This window comes from Pipistrellus kuhlii, unplaced genomic scaffold (genome assembly GCF_014108245.1).
Source record: "Pipistrellus kuhlii isolate mPipKuh1 unplaced genomic scaffold, mPipKuh1.p scaffold_m20_p_1, whole genome shotgun sequence".
Classification (NCBI taxonomy): Eukaryota; Metazoa; Chordata; class Mammalia; order Chiroptera; family Vespertilionidae; genus Pipistrellus; species Pipistrellus kuhlii.
Window position 1 is genome coordinate 1,691,866 of NW_023425404.1, and position 16,461 is coordinate 1,708,326.

Here is a 16,461-nt window from a genome sequence, read left to right on the forward strand (position 1 = left end):
AAAAGAAATTCCCAAGATATTAAAAAAAAAAAAGGACCATTTTCTCACATTTCAACTTTTGCTTCATTTCTCTTTGCTCCCTTATCTTTTCAACACATCATTTCAGAGAGACCCACTAGAGAGGACAAAATTCTGGTTAAGTTCTAGACTTCTAAGTTAAATCATGCAGGATCCAATTTTGTCATTAAATGTCCATGAAAACTTTCAAGCTCTTGGTGACATGCTGCCTCTGTATGAGAACTAATCAGGTTACAGGAAAATATATAGTGCCATGGGTACCTAGAATCTATCACACTATGAATTTACCTTTCTCAACGTTGCTAAGGAAGCCAATTATTTTTACATCAGTAGTCCTTGACTGTGACTCAAAATCTACTTCCTCTTGAAAACCTTTAAACTCTCTGTCGCATTCAGCTGTTGATGTTGAATATTCATTCATTTTAACCTCCAAAGATGAAATTTTTGCTTCATTCTGTGACACTCTAACTTTTAGATCAAAAAGATTTGCTTCCGCTGTCAACATTGCTGTTTTCATTTCTTTAATTTCATTGATATCAGTTGATATTTTCCTTAAAAGATGGGAAATATTGTCTAGCTCATTCAGTGAACAAGAGGAACTTGTTACAGAACCTAAGTCAACTGGCTCAGGTGAGACGAAAATCGGTAAAGATGGTGAAAACCTTGAAGACATTTTCATAAAATTCTCTCTCCCTCCTATTTTTTAAATATTTTCCTTTGAAGCCCATTAAATTGTTTCATCAAAAGTAATAGTAATTAAGACTTTTACTTTAAGCAGCATTAAGAATGAATAACATTTTAAACCTGTAACTAAAAACACAGGATTGTATATTTCTGTAGTCAAAACTCAAAAGTCCTACTTATAGCTCCTCTCCAAACAGTAAGCCCTATTATTACATACAAGAGAATCTGGCTTCTGATTGGCTGAAAACAGACATGTGACACACAAAGAATTTTTCTATTACTAACCTCATGACAAGGAGCACTGAAGGTTTGGGATGTAAATTAAGCAATATAACAACATTAAGTACTTTATATTGGGATATAATGTGAATTAAGTATAATTTTGTCCTGACATCTATTAAATAATAGTTTTTAAGCTTCAGATTATTTACAGTGTTTAGAAACTTCAGTTTCTTCCCTTAAAAATGGTAAAGGAGAGAGTATCTAGCATTTCCTTTGTAATCAGAGGACAGGGAGGGTTATTGGACTCATGATCACACACAAATCTCTCTAAAAATATGTGGCTATAATGGAATTCAACACACTGATATGAAATGGTAGAAATTTAAAGATAGGGAAAATGAAGACTTTGCCTTGGCTTGATGCTAAAACATTATTAGATATGTGGTTTTCTTCCATTCTATGGATTACCTTTTCATTTTCTTGAAACACACCAATTTTAAACTTTGATCAAATCCAATTGATCTAATTTCTTTGACTTTTGGTGCCATATCCAAGAAACCATTGCCTGCCTATACCAAGCTTGCTTATTTATTTACACCTATGTTTTCTCCTAAGAGTTCTATAATTTTAGCTCTTATATTTAGGTCTTCGACCCATTTTGAGTTAAAATTTATATATGTAGTAGTCAACATCATTCTTTTGCCTATAGTTATCCAGCTGTCCAACACCATCTATTGAAAAAGACTATTCTTTCCCCCACTAGGTTGTCTTGATATACTTGTTGAAAACCAACTGATCATAAATGTATGGTCCATTTCTGAATTCTCAATTTGATTCCATTGGTCTTTTTTATACCTTATGAGAGTACCAGTTTTAATTACTGTAAGTCTGTAGCAAGTTTTGAAATTAGAAAATATAAGTCCTTCAACTTGCCGAGACCGGTTTGACTCAGCAGTAGAGCATCGGTCTGCGGACTGAAAGTTCGCAGGTTCGATTCCGGGCAAGGGCATGTACATTGGTTGCGGGCACATCCCCAGTGGGGGGTGTGCAGGAGGCAGCTGGTCGATGTTTCTCTCTCATTGACGTTTCTGGCTATCTCTCTCCCTTTCTCTTTTCTGTAAAGTATCAATAAAATATATTAAAAAGAAAATATAAGTCCTTCAACTTTATTATTTTTCAATAGTTTTGGCTATTTAGGTTCTTTTCATTTCCATATCAATTTTAGGAATAGTTTGCCAATTTCTGCAAAAAAACAAGCAGGAATTTTAAAACACTGAGTTAAATTTATAGGTCAATTTGGGAGTATCGCCAATTTAAAATATGAAGATGTAAGATGGTGAATACGACTACCCAGTGCTTCTCCAAAAAAATGATTTTAATATATTTTTATTGATTTCAGAGAAGAAGGGAGGAGAGAGAGAGAAACATCAATGACGAATGAGTCATTGATTGGCTGCCTCCTGCATGACCCTACTGGGGATAGAGCCCACAACCCGGGCTTGTGCCCTGACAGGGACTCAAACCCTGACCTTCTGATTCACAGGTTGATACTCAAGCACTGAGCCACACAGGCTGGGCAAAAGAGTAATTCTTATAAATAATTGTAGCCTTTGGTTTCTCAGCTAAATAGATATTGTCACAATAATAGAATAAAGAAAAAATGTTTAAGTTTATTTAGTAATCTTTATTCATTTCTCTATTGTATCTGTAAATTAACCTAATTCTTTAAAAATCTTTGGATAGAAAATTTTCAAAATTTACAAGGCATTGGATTCACACAGAACTTTTTAAGAGCACGAGCTTATGGATGACACCTATAGCATACATTAAGAAGAGCTGTGTGCCACCTGCAAACCAGGTGGTTACTGGAGGGTAGCAAACATATTGATACTTGAATGAGAAAAGCAGAGAGGAGTCACAAGGAAACAAGGTAGCTAAAAAAAAAAGCCCATCTGAAGATTCTTGTTGTCACCCATTGTGCCTAGACCAACTTTAGAATGCAAAATAAGCTAAGATCCTTCTATAGATTCTAGTGTAAATATCTACCAGCAGAGGAATTTTACATATTTTAAGGAAACTGGAACCTTGAAAGGTTAATGTCAGCTAGTAAGTGGCAGAGCCTGGATTAACACCCAAGCAATCAGGCCCCCTAAGTCCATTTAGTCAGTCACAGTCACTATCTTATATTTCTCTTCTTGCTGTATCATGTGGAATAAAATGTCAGAGAAATTCACATAGTATAATTCCTATTTTATATACACATATATGTGCATGCACATAAATATAGATGTAATTCTACTTTGTACAGAAAAGTGAACATGTATATACATTTTTAAAAAGCCAGAAAGACCAGAAAGCACACAAAACTAGTTTGGGTGCAGTGCTTACCTCTGAGGAAGACAGTGGGCAGAGCACAGGGGGATTTCCCTAGTTTTCTCTTAATATAAACCTCCTCTTTTACTAAGATCCTCTAAGTGCTTCCAGTCCAACATGATAGATCAAGTATATGCAATTATATCCTCTCCTCAAGAGAGTCCATGAAAAGGAAGGAACTTAAAGGGCACAAGTCTTCAACATACAGCAATGAATTCCAAATTGGGTCTCTAAGATTAGCCAATAAAATGTAGGAGGAAGCCGAAACCGGTTTGGCTCAATGGATAGAGTGTCGGCTTGGGGACAGAAAGGTCCCAGGTTCGATTCCGGTCAAGGGCATGTACCTTGGTTGCGGGCATATCCCCAGTGGGAGGTGTGCAAGAGGCAGATGCTCGATGACCCTCTCTCATTGATGTTTCTAACTCTCTATCTCTCTCCCTTCCTCTCTGTACAAAATCAATAAAATATATATTTTTTTAAATGTAGGAAGAAAGTATCAGAAATTCTTTAGAAATCACAATAGAAATATTTATTATCTCTATCCTTCTCAGAGTTCTATTTTTTACATGTTCTAACATACACAATAATAATAGAGGGTGTAAATGTAAATAAAATACATTATTGAGTGTAAGAGCTGAGAAATTATTTTAGTATATAAAAAATTGTATGGTCAATAATAGAGATCACTGATTTAAAGATGGGCTTAGAGAAGAGATCATAGCAGATGAGATTTCAACCACTTCTGGAAAATAAAAAATATGCAGGCAAATACTGGCTATGAGGCAGAGCAGAAAAGCCAAACGAGACCCTGGGAAAACTGCAATTGAGAGGTAAGGCAGGAGTGACATAAATATTTCCTGAGCTCTTACATATGCCATGCACTGTTCTGGGTACTCAGTAAAAGACACGAACAACCAACACAAAGAGCTTATAGTCTGGCTGAGAAGAGAAAATATTTGTTAAGCCTGGCTAATGTGACTCAGTGGTTAAGTTGACTATGAACCAGGAGGTCATAGGTCATGGTTGGATTGATTCCCGCTCAGGGCACATGCCTGTGTGTCAGGCTCAATACCCAGTAGGGGGAGTACAGAAAGCAGCCAATCAATGATTCTCCCATCACTGATATCTGTCTGTCTGTCTCTCTTTCTCTCTGCCTCTCTATGAAATAAATAAAAACATATTTAAATACATATATCTAGCATAGTTTAGCCCTGGCCAGGTACCTCAGTTGATTATAGCATCATCCCGATACACCAAGGTTGTGAGTTCAATCTCCAGTCAAGGCACATACAAAAAGCAATCAATGAATGTATACATTAGTGGAACAACAAAGCTATGTATGTTTCTACTCCTACCAACTCTCTATAACATCAATAACTAAAAATAAAAATAAATAAATAAAAAAAAACAAAGTTGATGATACATATTTAAAATCCTAAGTATGGGTAAAATTATCTAAATTATGAAAATATAAAATATGTAAGTGGCAATAAGTACTACAGAGAAACATATAGCTTAGAAAGGTGAGTTAGGGAATGTGGGGTTGGGGAAGACCTCAGAGAGATGACTTTTTTAAAAAAATATATATTTCTTTATTGATTTCAGAGAGGAAGGGAGAGAGAGAGAGAGAGAGAGAGAAACATCAAAGAGAAATCATGGATTGGCTGCCTCCTACATGTCCCCTACTGGGGACTGAGCCTGCAACCAGGGCATGTGCCCTTGTCCAGAATATAACCTGGGACCCTTCAGTCCGCAGGCCAATGCTCTACCCCCTGAGCCAAACCAGCTAGGGCCAGAGATGACTTTTGAACAAACTATAATATGTGGACATCTGAAAGAACATAGTTCAAGGAGAGGAAACACTATCTCAGACATGCTCCTTTAAACACTTTAGATTTCTAAGACCTCAGAAAATTTATCTCCCCTACTGTTTAAGTTTCTTCATGATGTAGTGACAAAATAGAATATACTGAGAAGACTATGTGGGACCCAGGAAATGCAGAGCAAACGAGGAAAATATATCCAGGTATGATATCCTTGAGGCAGACCTAGAGAACAACCAATCAGATTAGCAAAAGAGAACCCAAAGTTTAATGGTATAAAATGACAGATCTTTAAGTTATAATACAGGCAGGCAAAAAGGGGATAAAAAAAAAGAATGAAGGAAAACAAAAAAAACTACAAAAAGGGGGAAAAATAAAAAAATCTAGGGAACCACTAAATAAAATTTTAATTTGGCCCTGTAAAGAGTAATATTTGTAGTCTTAATTATATAAATGCTTATTGGTTCTCAATTTTTAGAGCAATCTAAAAAGAATGGTAGTGTAACAGGAAACAGAAAAAAAATGTAAATGCAATCATGAGATGACCAAGTATAAAAGATGGGAGACCCTGACCGGTTTGGCTCAGTGAATAGAGCGTTGGCCTACGGATTGAAGGGTCTCAGGTTTGATTCCGGTCAAGGACACATACCTTGGTTGCAAGCACATTCCCGGTAGGGGGTGTGCAGGAGGCAGCTGATATCAATGAATGTTTCTCTTATGTTTCTCTCTCACTGATGTTTCTAACTCTCTATCCCCCTCCCATCATCTCTGTAAAAATTCAATAAAATATTAAAAAAATAAAAATAAAAGATAGGAGAAAAAGAATTAAAGAACATAAATATTCTTATGTCTTGGGAGTTGAAATGTACTAAAATTGGGAAGTCAAAACATACTGAAATATAGTTAAATCAGACAAAATATATTTAACTGTACTTTTTAACATTACAAAAGTAACCAATAAATAAGAATAGTGATTTTACAAAATGGGCTTAGAGAGGAAAAAGTGAGTTAGATTCTGATATATGAAAGAAATCAAAAGATACCATCTTACACTTGGTGAATTAAGGTAGGTATAAGCAAATTATTACAAACATGGAGAAAATTAAGAATCATAAAAACAATCATTCAAAAGTAGTGGCCATAGGGAGGATCAGTGTGGAGAAGAAAAAGAAATGTTGCCTTTTTATGTTGTTAATCCTCATACAAGGATACACACACACACACTTTTTAGAGAGAGTAGGAAGGAGGGAGGGAGGTGGGGAGAGAGAGAGAGAGAAACAGAGATGTGAGAGACATATCAACTGATTGCCTCTCAAATGCATCCCAACTGAGGCCAGGGAACAAATCTGCAACCCAGATACATGCCCCTGACTGAGAATCAAACCAGAAATCCTTTGATCTACAGGCCAACACTCCACCCCTGAGCAACACCGGCCAAGGCAGAAATGTTTTTTTATTTTAAATTTCTCTATACGATTTTTCTAATTTATCAGCAGATATTACAATGATTTGTTTTGTTTTTTCAAATTTTCTGCAGTGAACATGTATTTCATAATGTGAAATTTTTTATTTTAAATATTTTTATACAACATATACCAAGGAGGAAAAATAAAAGGAAATCCATGCCTAGACACATCGTAGTGAAACTGTAGAACATCAAAGACAAAGAGATCTTGAAAGCAGCCAGAGAAAGGACAGATCACCTACAAAGGAACAACAGACAATTAGAATAACAGAAGTCCACTCAACAACAATGGAAGCCAGAAGACAACAGAATAAGATATACAAGGTGCTAAGAGCAAATGACTATTGTTAACCTAGATATGGGTATCCGGAAAAACTACAGCCCAAGAATAAGGAGAAAAAAATGTTTATAGCCCTACCAGCTTTGGCTCAGTGCATTTCCTGGTCAGGGCACATACCTGGGTTGCAGGCTCAACCCTAGTGTGGGGTGTGCAGGAGGCAGCCAATCAATGATTCTCTCTCATCAATGATGTTTCTAGCTCTCTCCCTTTCTCTTCCGTCTGAAATCAATTTAAATAAATAAATATAATTTTTTTAAAATGTCTATAAACAGGCTCCTGGGAAATTTACTACTAATAGACCTGTTCTAAAGAAACTTCCAAAGAATATACTTCAAAAATACTGCAAAGTATTAGAAAATAATGATTCCCCAAATAACGTTCAAGAGGTATGAAAATTGCCCTAACCAGTTTGGCTCAGTAGATAGAGCATCGGCATGCGGACTCAAGGATCCTGGGATCAATTCCAGTCAAGGGCATGTACCTTGGTTGGGGGCACATCCTCAGTAGGGGGTGTCCAAGAGGCAGCTGACTGATGTTTCTCTCTCATCGATGTTTCTAACTCTCTATCCCTCTCCCTTCCTCTCTGTAAAAAAAAAATCAATAAAATACATTTTATAAAAAAATATATGAAAATTAAAAATGATAAACATTGGTATATCTAAGCATACATTGCCTAGGTAAAATAAGATAATGCAGCTCAATTTATGCATTTAAAAATAACACGAACATAACATAAGTCAGGAGGGTAAAGACTAGTGCTAAGGTATCCCAAAGTTCGTTTACTATTTGAGAATGGGGTCAGAATATTAACTTTTAGAATATCCAATTAAACCAGCTTGATAAAATTTCAGTGGTCACCACTAAAAGAACAGAAATGGAATGTTTAAGTTTAAATTAGTGGGGGGGAGTAGAAATAGATAATCAACAACAATAACAATAGTAATTAATGAATAAAGGAAAAAGAGGAAAAACAAAAGCAAGCAAATGCAAATACAAATAAAAAGAAACTAGTCCAACTACATCAGTAATTCTAATAAAAGTGGCCTGAAGTGACCTCTGAAAATTGCTCACTATTCACTTGACCAGAAAATCTCATAAAAGCTGCTTGCAAATCAAATGGGTTCAAATCTTCATGTTCACTTTAAGAACATTCATGAAACCCCTCAAAGGTATGCATTGCTGAAAAGCCACCATATATCTGAAGGATGTCACTTTTCAGAAGCAATGTGTGCCATTCTGTGGTTACAATGTTGGAGCTAGTAGGGTGAACCCAAGCCTAACAGTGGGTACACAGGATCAGTTGCCCAAAAAGAGTGAATTTTCTCCAAAACCAGTTTGGCTCAGTAGATAGAGCGTCAGCCTGTGGACTGGGGGATCCTGGATTCGATTCTGGTCAGGGGTATGTACTTTGGTTGTGGACACATTCCCAGTAGAGGGTGTGCAGAAGGCAGCTGATCAATGTTTCTCTCTCATCGATGTTTCTAACTCTGCCTTCCTCTCTGTAAAAAATCAATAATATATATATATTTTTTTAAGGAGTGAATTTTTGCAGCACATGCTTAAAAATGCACAGTAATGCTGAACTTAAAGGTTTAGATGCAGATTCTCTGGTCACTGAGCACCTTTGTAGGTTCTACACCAACTCCCAAGATACGGTGTAGAGCCTACAAAGCTCATGGACAGATTAATCCACACATGGAGGTAATCCTTAATGAAAACAAGGATCTTAAACCTCCTCCTAAACCAGAAGAGGAGGCTGCACAGAAGAAAATGATATACAAGAAACTGGAGAAATGAAACCTTATGGCCTAGGAGTAAATTCAGCATGATATAGATGCTAATAAAAGTAAAAACAGAACCCAGCCTGCATGGCTCAGTGGTTGAGCGTCAACCTATAAACCAGGAAGTCACAGTTCAATTCCCGGTCAGGGCACACGTCCAGGTTGTGGGCTCAGTCCCTAGTGTGGGGCGTGCAGGATGCAGCCGATTGGTGATTTTCTCTTATCACTGATGTTTCTATCTCTCTCTCCCTTTTCCTTCCTTTCTGAAATCAGTAAAAAAAATATACATATTAAAAAAAGCAGAATGTTACTTGTCTTTATTAGTATAAACAGGGGTGAGCTACAAAAGTAGGTTGGTAATAATAACAATTACAGAGCACTTAAGTTTTTGATCTCCAGCATGTTGTAGATTTATGTGGCTTAAATAAGCTCTTATAAAAATTCTTTTAAAATAATTAATAGCAACCACTGTGGAGAACAGTATGGAGTTTCCTCAAAAGACTGAAAATGGAACTCCCATTTGACCCAGTAATCCCACTCCTAGGATTGTATCCCAAGAAACTAGAAACACCAATCAGAAAGGATAAATGCACCCCTATGTTCGTAACAGCACAATTTACAATAGCTAGGATTTGGAAACAGCCTAGATGCCCATCAGCAGATGATTGGATCAAGAAACTATGGTACAGCAGCCGAAACCGGTTTGGCTCAATGGATAGAGCGTCGGCCTGCGGACTGAAAGGTCCCAGGTTCGATTCCGGTCAAGGGCACGTAGCTTGGTTGCGGGCACATCCCTAGTGGGGGGTATGCAAGAGGCAGCTGGTCGATGTTTCTCTCTCATCAACGTTTCTAACTCTCTATCCCTCTCAATTCCTCTCTGTGTAAAAATCAATAAAATATATATATTTTTTAAAACCTATGGTACATCTACACAATGGAATACTATGCTGCCATAAAAAAAGAAGGAATTCTTATCATTTGCAGCAGCCTGGATGGAATTGGAGAACATCATGCTGAGTGAAATAAGCCAGTCAATGAAAGAGAAACACCACATGACCTCACTCATTTATGGATAAAAAAGAATATTATAAACTGATGAACCAAAAGATAGATATAGAGACAGTAAAGCAACAAGCAGACTGTCAAATTACAGTGGGGAGGGTAGGAAGATCTGGGGGAGATAAGAGATCAACTGAAGGACTTGTATACATGCATATAAGTACAACCAATGGACACAAAACTCTGAGAAGGGAGGGTATGTATGGGAGGGGAGGAACAATGGTAAGATATGTACACAGATAATTTAATAAAAAATATAAGAAAAAATTTAATTAGTTAATAATAGTACAAGAAGAAACTGTTTCTTTCATATACTCACAACTGTAAACCTACTTTTCCCACCCTCTGTATATTTCAAGCACCCTTACAAGATGGATAAAACAAGTTTTCTTCTGATTAAAATTAAAAACATAGGTTCTATTAAAATAATAATAAATGTGAATCGTTTAAACTCTCCAATATAGGACAAACTCAGAAACAATTAAAAAATAATAATCTAGCTTTATGACATTTAAGAGATAAATATGCCCAAAGCATAAAGATAGAAAAGACTTAAAACAGACATGGAAAACAGAGAGATGAGGAAAATACTAATTGGCAATATTAATATAAGATAAAAGCATCATTTGATATTAAAGTTCATAAAGATAAAAGGTTCTCATCTAGAAGATGTAACAGTTTTAAATATGCATGCACCTAGTTTAAAAGCCACAGAAGTATAGAGAAATTAAGATAAGCTTGTCATCCTGATGGGCAACCTCAAGACCTTCTCTCAATTACCGAGTCAAGCAGAACAAGGACGCAGCAAGATCAAGACGAACATCTAAACACGTAGAGCTTTACTAAATGCTAAATTCTCAAGCCAACAATTAAGAGTCCACTTTCTTCTAAAATGCACATAAAGTAGTCTTAAGTCTTAATTTTCAAAAATACTTAGCACATTGCCTGACTACAAAGCAATAATGTCAGTTCTATAAAAAGGAAAAAAAGATTAAAAGACAAATAACAAAAATCTCCATGCATGTAAATTAATAACACTTCCAAATAATCCATGGATTAGAATCTAAGTGGGAATTAAAGATGCTTAGAATAATGAAAACATATTGTATCAAAATATGTGATATACAGTGAAACCACATCAAGAGAAATTTATAGCCTAAATGTATACATTTGAAAAGACAGACTATGAAAAATTCATTTTAAAATTGAATATATTAAAAATAAGAGCAAACACACAAATATTGTGAGGTGCTAGGGTAGGCTAGTAAAAACACTGAGGCTTGAGAAATGAGAGAACACTATGAACAACTCATATCTATATTAAAAAAAAAAAAAAAAAAGCAAAAACCTGTCATAGAAAAACCTGTAAAACAATGCGTAAGCACACTGACTAATAATGGCTTTTTGCAGAGTGTCACTTTGTACTTCTGAACAAATGAATCTACTAAGAGCAGTAATAGTCCTCCATCAGTAGAGGTCCTTAATATCACTTCTATTGTCTCATTTTAAAACAAAACAATGATATAGAAAACCACACAAAACAAATAACAGCTCAATGAATTTTCATATGGCAAAAACATCCTTACAACTGTCATCTAGGCCAAGGAAGTAGCTATGTCAGCACCTGAGAAGCCCCTCACAAGCTCCATCCTAGTAAGTCCTCTCCAAAAGAGTCACTATTGCCTTTCACAGTAATAGTGTTTCTTTGTGGTTTTATCCCACAAGCCCTAGACACTAGAGCTTAACTTTACCACCTTTATTTTAATTTGTCTTTTAGGTCTTTTAATCTAGAACTCTTGGCTTTCTAACCTATGTAACTCCCAGAAACTGTACTTTGCTTGCTGTACACACATGGGGTAGGTCAGCCAACATGCTTCCTTGGCCTTTGTACTTCCTTCAAGCTGACCGCTGTTATCAGACTTGATCACTCTGGCAAGACTAAGGTAGAATTTTATTCTTTCATCAGGAGGAACAAAATGGCTGATTTTCCTTTTATTAGCTAGAATGATTTCATAAGATGCTTCTGTCACTTCTTCTATTTTAGGTTATGTGGGTTACATGGTCTGTTGCAACTATTCAACTCTACGGTTATAGAACAAAAACAGCCAGAGATAATACATAAATGAATAAGCATGGTGGTTCCAAGAAAACTTTACTTACAAAAATATGTGCTAACTCCTATACCACTTTGTTACCCAGTGGCACCATTCTTAAAGGAAAGACAGTAGAAATGCTCAATTATTTACTTGGTTTATAATCTATTATTTTCCAGAAAGTGACTAATTAAGGGTCTACTTTTTAAAATCATCACTGTAAAAAAAAGTTACAAATATCATGAAATCATGGGCTTCATTCAATCTACTGCCATTCCTATTTCTACTGAAGTTCAAACTCAGTTGCTCTTCACAAACTGGCCCACTCACACCTCCCAGTTACTACCTCCTGGCTGGCTTGCGATTTTCCTGTGCTCAGGTTCATCCTTTATTGGAACTGCAAATAACCTTGACATGGAAATTGTACAGTACAATCAAAGATTTTTTTAAAAGAGAGAACAAAGAAACAAATATAGGATAAACTCATAAAGCTTCATGAAACAAGTAAATCTGAAATGAACCTGGAATTATTTAAAGGATACAGATGAAGAGAAATAATAAACATTCCAATCTTAGCAAAGTGTAAGTTAGAAACAACATGATGAGCCTATACTTTTGGTGGGATTTTAAAATAAATTCAAATCACAGAAGAGAAAAAGAAACTAGAATATTTCCTAATGGGGATGGGAGAAACAGTGGAAAGCAGCGGGGGAAGGGCTGGGCCGAATCAGGGCCAGACAAGGAAGCTGTTGAAAGACCAAGTTGATGGCATTAGTTCTGGGCCAGGCCCTGGGAGGTGTATGTGGGTGACTCACACACTAACTGCTCTGACAAAGAAGTCACATAAGTCATACTTTAGATGAAGAGTGTGCAGGAGGCGGGCATGGGAGCTGAGAGAAAGGAAGCAGAAAGACCAGCTCGAAACTAACTGTAGTTTGTCAGGCACAATGGGATGAATAAAGTAGGGCCACTAAGACATAAGGCATCTGGCAGGTCACAGAGAGGGAGGATGCTCAGAAAAGAAAGATTTAAAGATAAGATTTCAAATTCAAGAGAACAGGAGTAGAATTAACAAAAAGGAAAGCTTTAATGTAGAGATTTATGTATCTTTAAACTGGCACATTCTAAAGACCAGCAAAATATTGATAATACTAAAGCTGGATGACTGAGTTCATGAAAATTCATTGCACTATTCTTTCCTCTTTGAGAATAAAAACTTCTCTGATAAAAACGTTTTTAAAACTCTGAAATATGTAAATATAGATTCCTCATGGTCCCTTCTTATTCTATTTTAGGGCTAGTGAGCACTTTTCTCATAATATAACATTTCATAAACACCCATAAGAAAATATTTAGTGGTTCATGAAAAAAGTGCAATAGAGGATGAAATAGCATTTAAATTATTACCTTGACCTTTTTCTATATTATCTCCTTTTGCTTCATCTTCTTTAATGGGGGGACTTATTCTAGAGGTCCTGCTTTGCCCCTGGACCATTTCCGCCAGCAATTCCTCTTGAGAAGTTCGAGTTCTGGGAGCAACTGGAAGCGTCTGTTTCTGCGAGACTTTTATATAAATAGCAAAAAAGATGGAAATGCAAATGTAGTAATACATCAAACTCAACAGTCATCCTAAATAATAAAGAGGTAATATGCAAATTGATCCTCACTCTTTTTCCCCCCCCATTTTGTTTTATTTATTATTATTTTTTAAATTTTAACAAATCTTTATTGTTCAGATTATTACAATTGTTTCTCCTCTTTCCTCCCCACCCCATTGCTCACCTCCACCCAATCCCCACCCCATCCTCTGCCCTTAGATCCTCACACTCTTACAAGATGGCTGCCTATGACCAGGCCAGCAGAAGGGTTAATGAGGAAAGACCAAATACTGAACAAGCAGGCTGTGTGGGGCTACCAGGCCAGCGGGGGCGGGGGGGGGGGGGGGAGGGGGGGGGGGGGGCATGATTAGGTCTACAAAGTGGGGGGGAAGGGGGGCAGTTAGGATAACCAGACAGGCAGGTAAGCAATAAGGACCCAGCAGTCCAGGATTGTGAGAGGGATGCCTGGGAACGGGCCTAAACCGGCAGTCAAACATCCCCCAAGGATTCGCAGATTAGAGAAGGTACAGGCAGGGCTAAAGGGGAAACTCCCGCCCCTCTGTGCACAAAATTTGTGCACCAGGCTTCTAGTATTAAACATAAATGCTCCTTTATTTTAGAACATGAGGAGCTTTAAACAGTTCATAGATATCACTTCATTTTTCCTTACAATATTCTCAAGGGATAACTTGACTTAAACACCTCTATGTGCTCCATGTGTATAAACAGCATTTACACACTTTAAACCACATGCCATATATACATTGAAGCACATATACATTTTAACCAAATGCAATTTAGGTTCTACTTCATGATCCCATTAACCACCTCAAATTGTAATTTAGATAAACTAGGTAAATAAAGAATTTCAATGCTATTTCTCAAGAAAAACAAAACAAAACTTGGACAATATCCAACTATTATGAAAGCAAAATATTTCAAGTTCACAAATGAGTAAAATTCTCTACCCTTATTATCATTTTAAATATAGTGAAAAATGGGAATGTAAATAAAAGAATTGTTCAGTTTGCCTGAGAATTCTTATTCTATATGCAAAACCTGTTCAATTTCATGTTTAGAGGTTAAAAGAGGAGAAGCAGGGAGACAGATGACTATCAGGATCAAAAGCAAGCTTATAGTTTCCGTCACTCTAGGAAGCGGTAGCAAAAGAAATATGAAAAAGCAGAACAGCTCTAAAAGAACCCTCAAATAGGCAGCAAAAATAAAATTTAAAGTAATCATTACAGCTTATTAATGAAATTTCACACCCAGCTCTACCATATGGGGCACAGAGTACAGAATTTAATGACATGACATCCATGATATGATTTGCGTTTCAGAATGAGCTTTTTTGTATGATCAGATTATAGCTGCCTCATCTCCTCTGCTTTAAAACATGTAATAATTTATATTATCTATTTGACACACACTGGAAAGAGGGAGTAAAAGACATGACAGTTGCTCAAAGAAATAAATTCCACCGACAGGTGGGAAAGTTTCTCAAACTGGCCTAATCTCCTTTGAAAACCATTCTTCTGAACCGCACCATGGTCTTGACATTGGGTAGGGTTCTTTATTTCACCACAACTTGGTGATCATCATTTCTAGCTTTCTTAAGAGTTATAGAAATCTCTTAGTTAATGAAAACATAATTCATTTAAATTACCTGTAGAATAGTTAGTTGTTTTTGTTACAGATTCTTGAGCTTCAGATATTGCCTTCAAAATTAGATTCTTATTAGCTTGTTTAGAAGGAGGAAGTGAGGGTCTAAAAAAGTTAACAAAACATTTTAATTATAGATTTGAATTCTTTATGTGCTAGCCATTATGCCTTTACTACAGCCTTCTTTTAAGTTTTGTTGTTTTTTTTTACATCCTCACCCGAGGATATATTCTTGCTGATTTTAGAGAGAGGAGGGGGTGAATGAAGGGGGAAACATCAATCTGTTGCCTCCACATGCACCCTAACTGGAAATTGAACCCACAACCTAGATATGTGCCCTGACTAGTAATCAAAGCCATAAGCTTTTTATTGTACAGGACAATCCACCCAACTAAGCCACTGGCCCAGGACCTTCTCTTAGGTTTTGAACAAACTAGCTGTTGTTTTTAGGAAATGCCAACTAGACTGAAACCTATTTAAAATAATAAATCTGATCAACTTTCCCACCCATATTAATTTTTAATATTCTCAGCAATTTCTCCCAATTTTAAGCAGTTTTCCTTTCATTAATATGGTTTATTCAAAAACCAATAGGGAAGTCTTATATGCCATTAATTTTTTATTTTTAGGCTATCCTCTTCAAGAAACACAGAAGGCGCCGCCAAGCAATTCAAGGCTAAGTTACAGTTGTGTTCAGGTACCTCCGTTCAGGCTTTGCAGGCACGGACACACTGCTGGAGATGCTTCCTGTACGGGACCCACAATCATCATCGTCTTCCTCCTCTTCTCCATCGTGATTAAACTTTTTTACTTTAACAACTGAACTTACCACAGGCAACTTTCTCTTTCGAAAATTTTCTTCCTGTAATCAGATAAATTCATGCTTACCTAGTCTCAGAAAATAACAAAGATCTACCACAGAATTTTTTTTTTTAAGAAAAAGCCAATCATATTAATAATTCATGAGCTATTTCCTGGTTTCTTATAAAAAATATGAATATTATCCCTCTAATAGCCAACCTTTAACAAAAACATCTAGTGCTTTACATTCATTTATAAGCAGCAGCAAATAGCACTGTTGAGGAAACTAACAAAATAGTTACTTCTTTACCAATAAATGCCGTAAGAAATCTAAAATTTGACCTAAAATCCCACCAAAACTATAAGGTATTGTTAAAACTATCGCACATGTTGGCATCACAAGAAAGTAAACAAGGTGTAATATACACTTGTAGCAGTCAGTCATGGAGAAGAAAATCTGATTGGTATAATATGCTGAGCATACAGAAATAAGCTTACCATAAACTTGCAATATGTATGGTATTTAGTTATTTCACATACTA

General features: G+C 36.3%; 1 protein-coding gene across 14 annotated transcripts in view; it reads right to left on the reverse strand.

Moving 5' to 3' along the window:
- The window catches only part of ZC3H14 (zinc finger CCCH-type containing 14), a 41,010-nt gene that overhangs the window by 14,450 nt on the left and 10,099 nt on the right, over window positions 1–16,461 (reverse strand). For 12 of the 14 annotated variants that reach the window (XM_036429521.2, XM_036429495.2, XM_036429489.2 and 9 more), the window contains 3 exons: window positions 15,820–15,980; window positions 15,123–15,223; window positions 13,266–13,421 (listed from right to left, as the gene is read on the reverse strand). In XM_036429521.2, coding sequence (XP_036285414.1) covers window positions 13,266–13,421; window positions 15,123–15,223; window positions 15,820–15,980 — 418 coding nt within the window. Of the gene's footprint in view, window positions 1–306; window positions 1,509–13,265; window positions 13,422–15,122; window positions 15,224–15,819; window positions 15,981–16,461 lie in introns of those variants that run through there. The other 2 variants (XM_036429564.2, XM_036429571.2) reach the window with 2 other exon arrangements.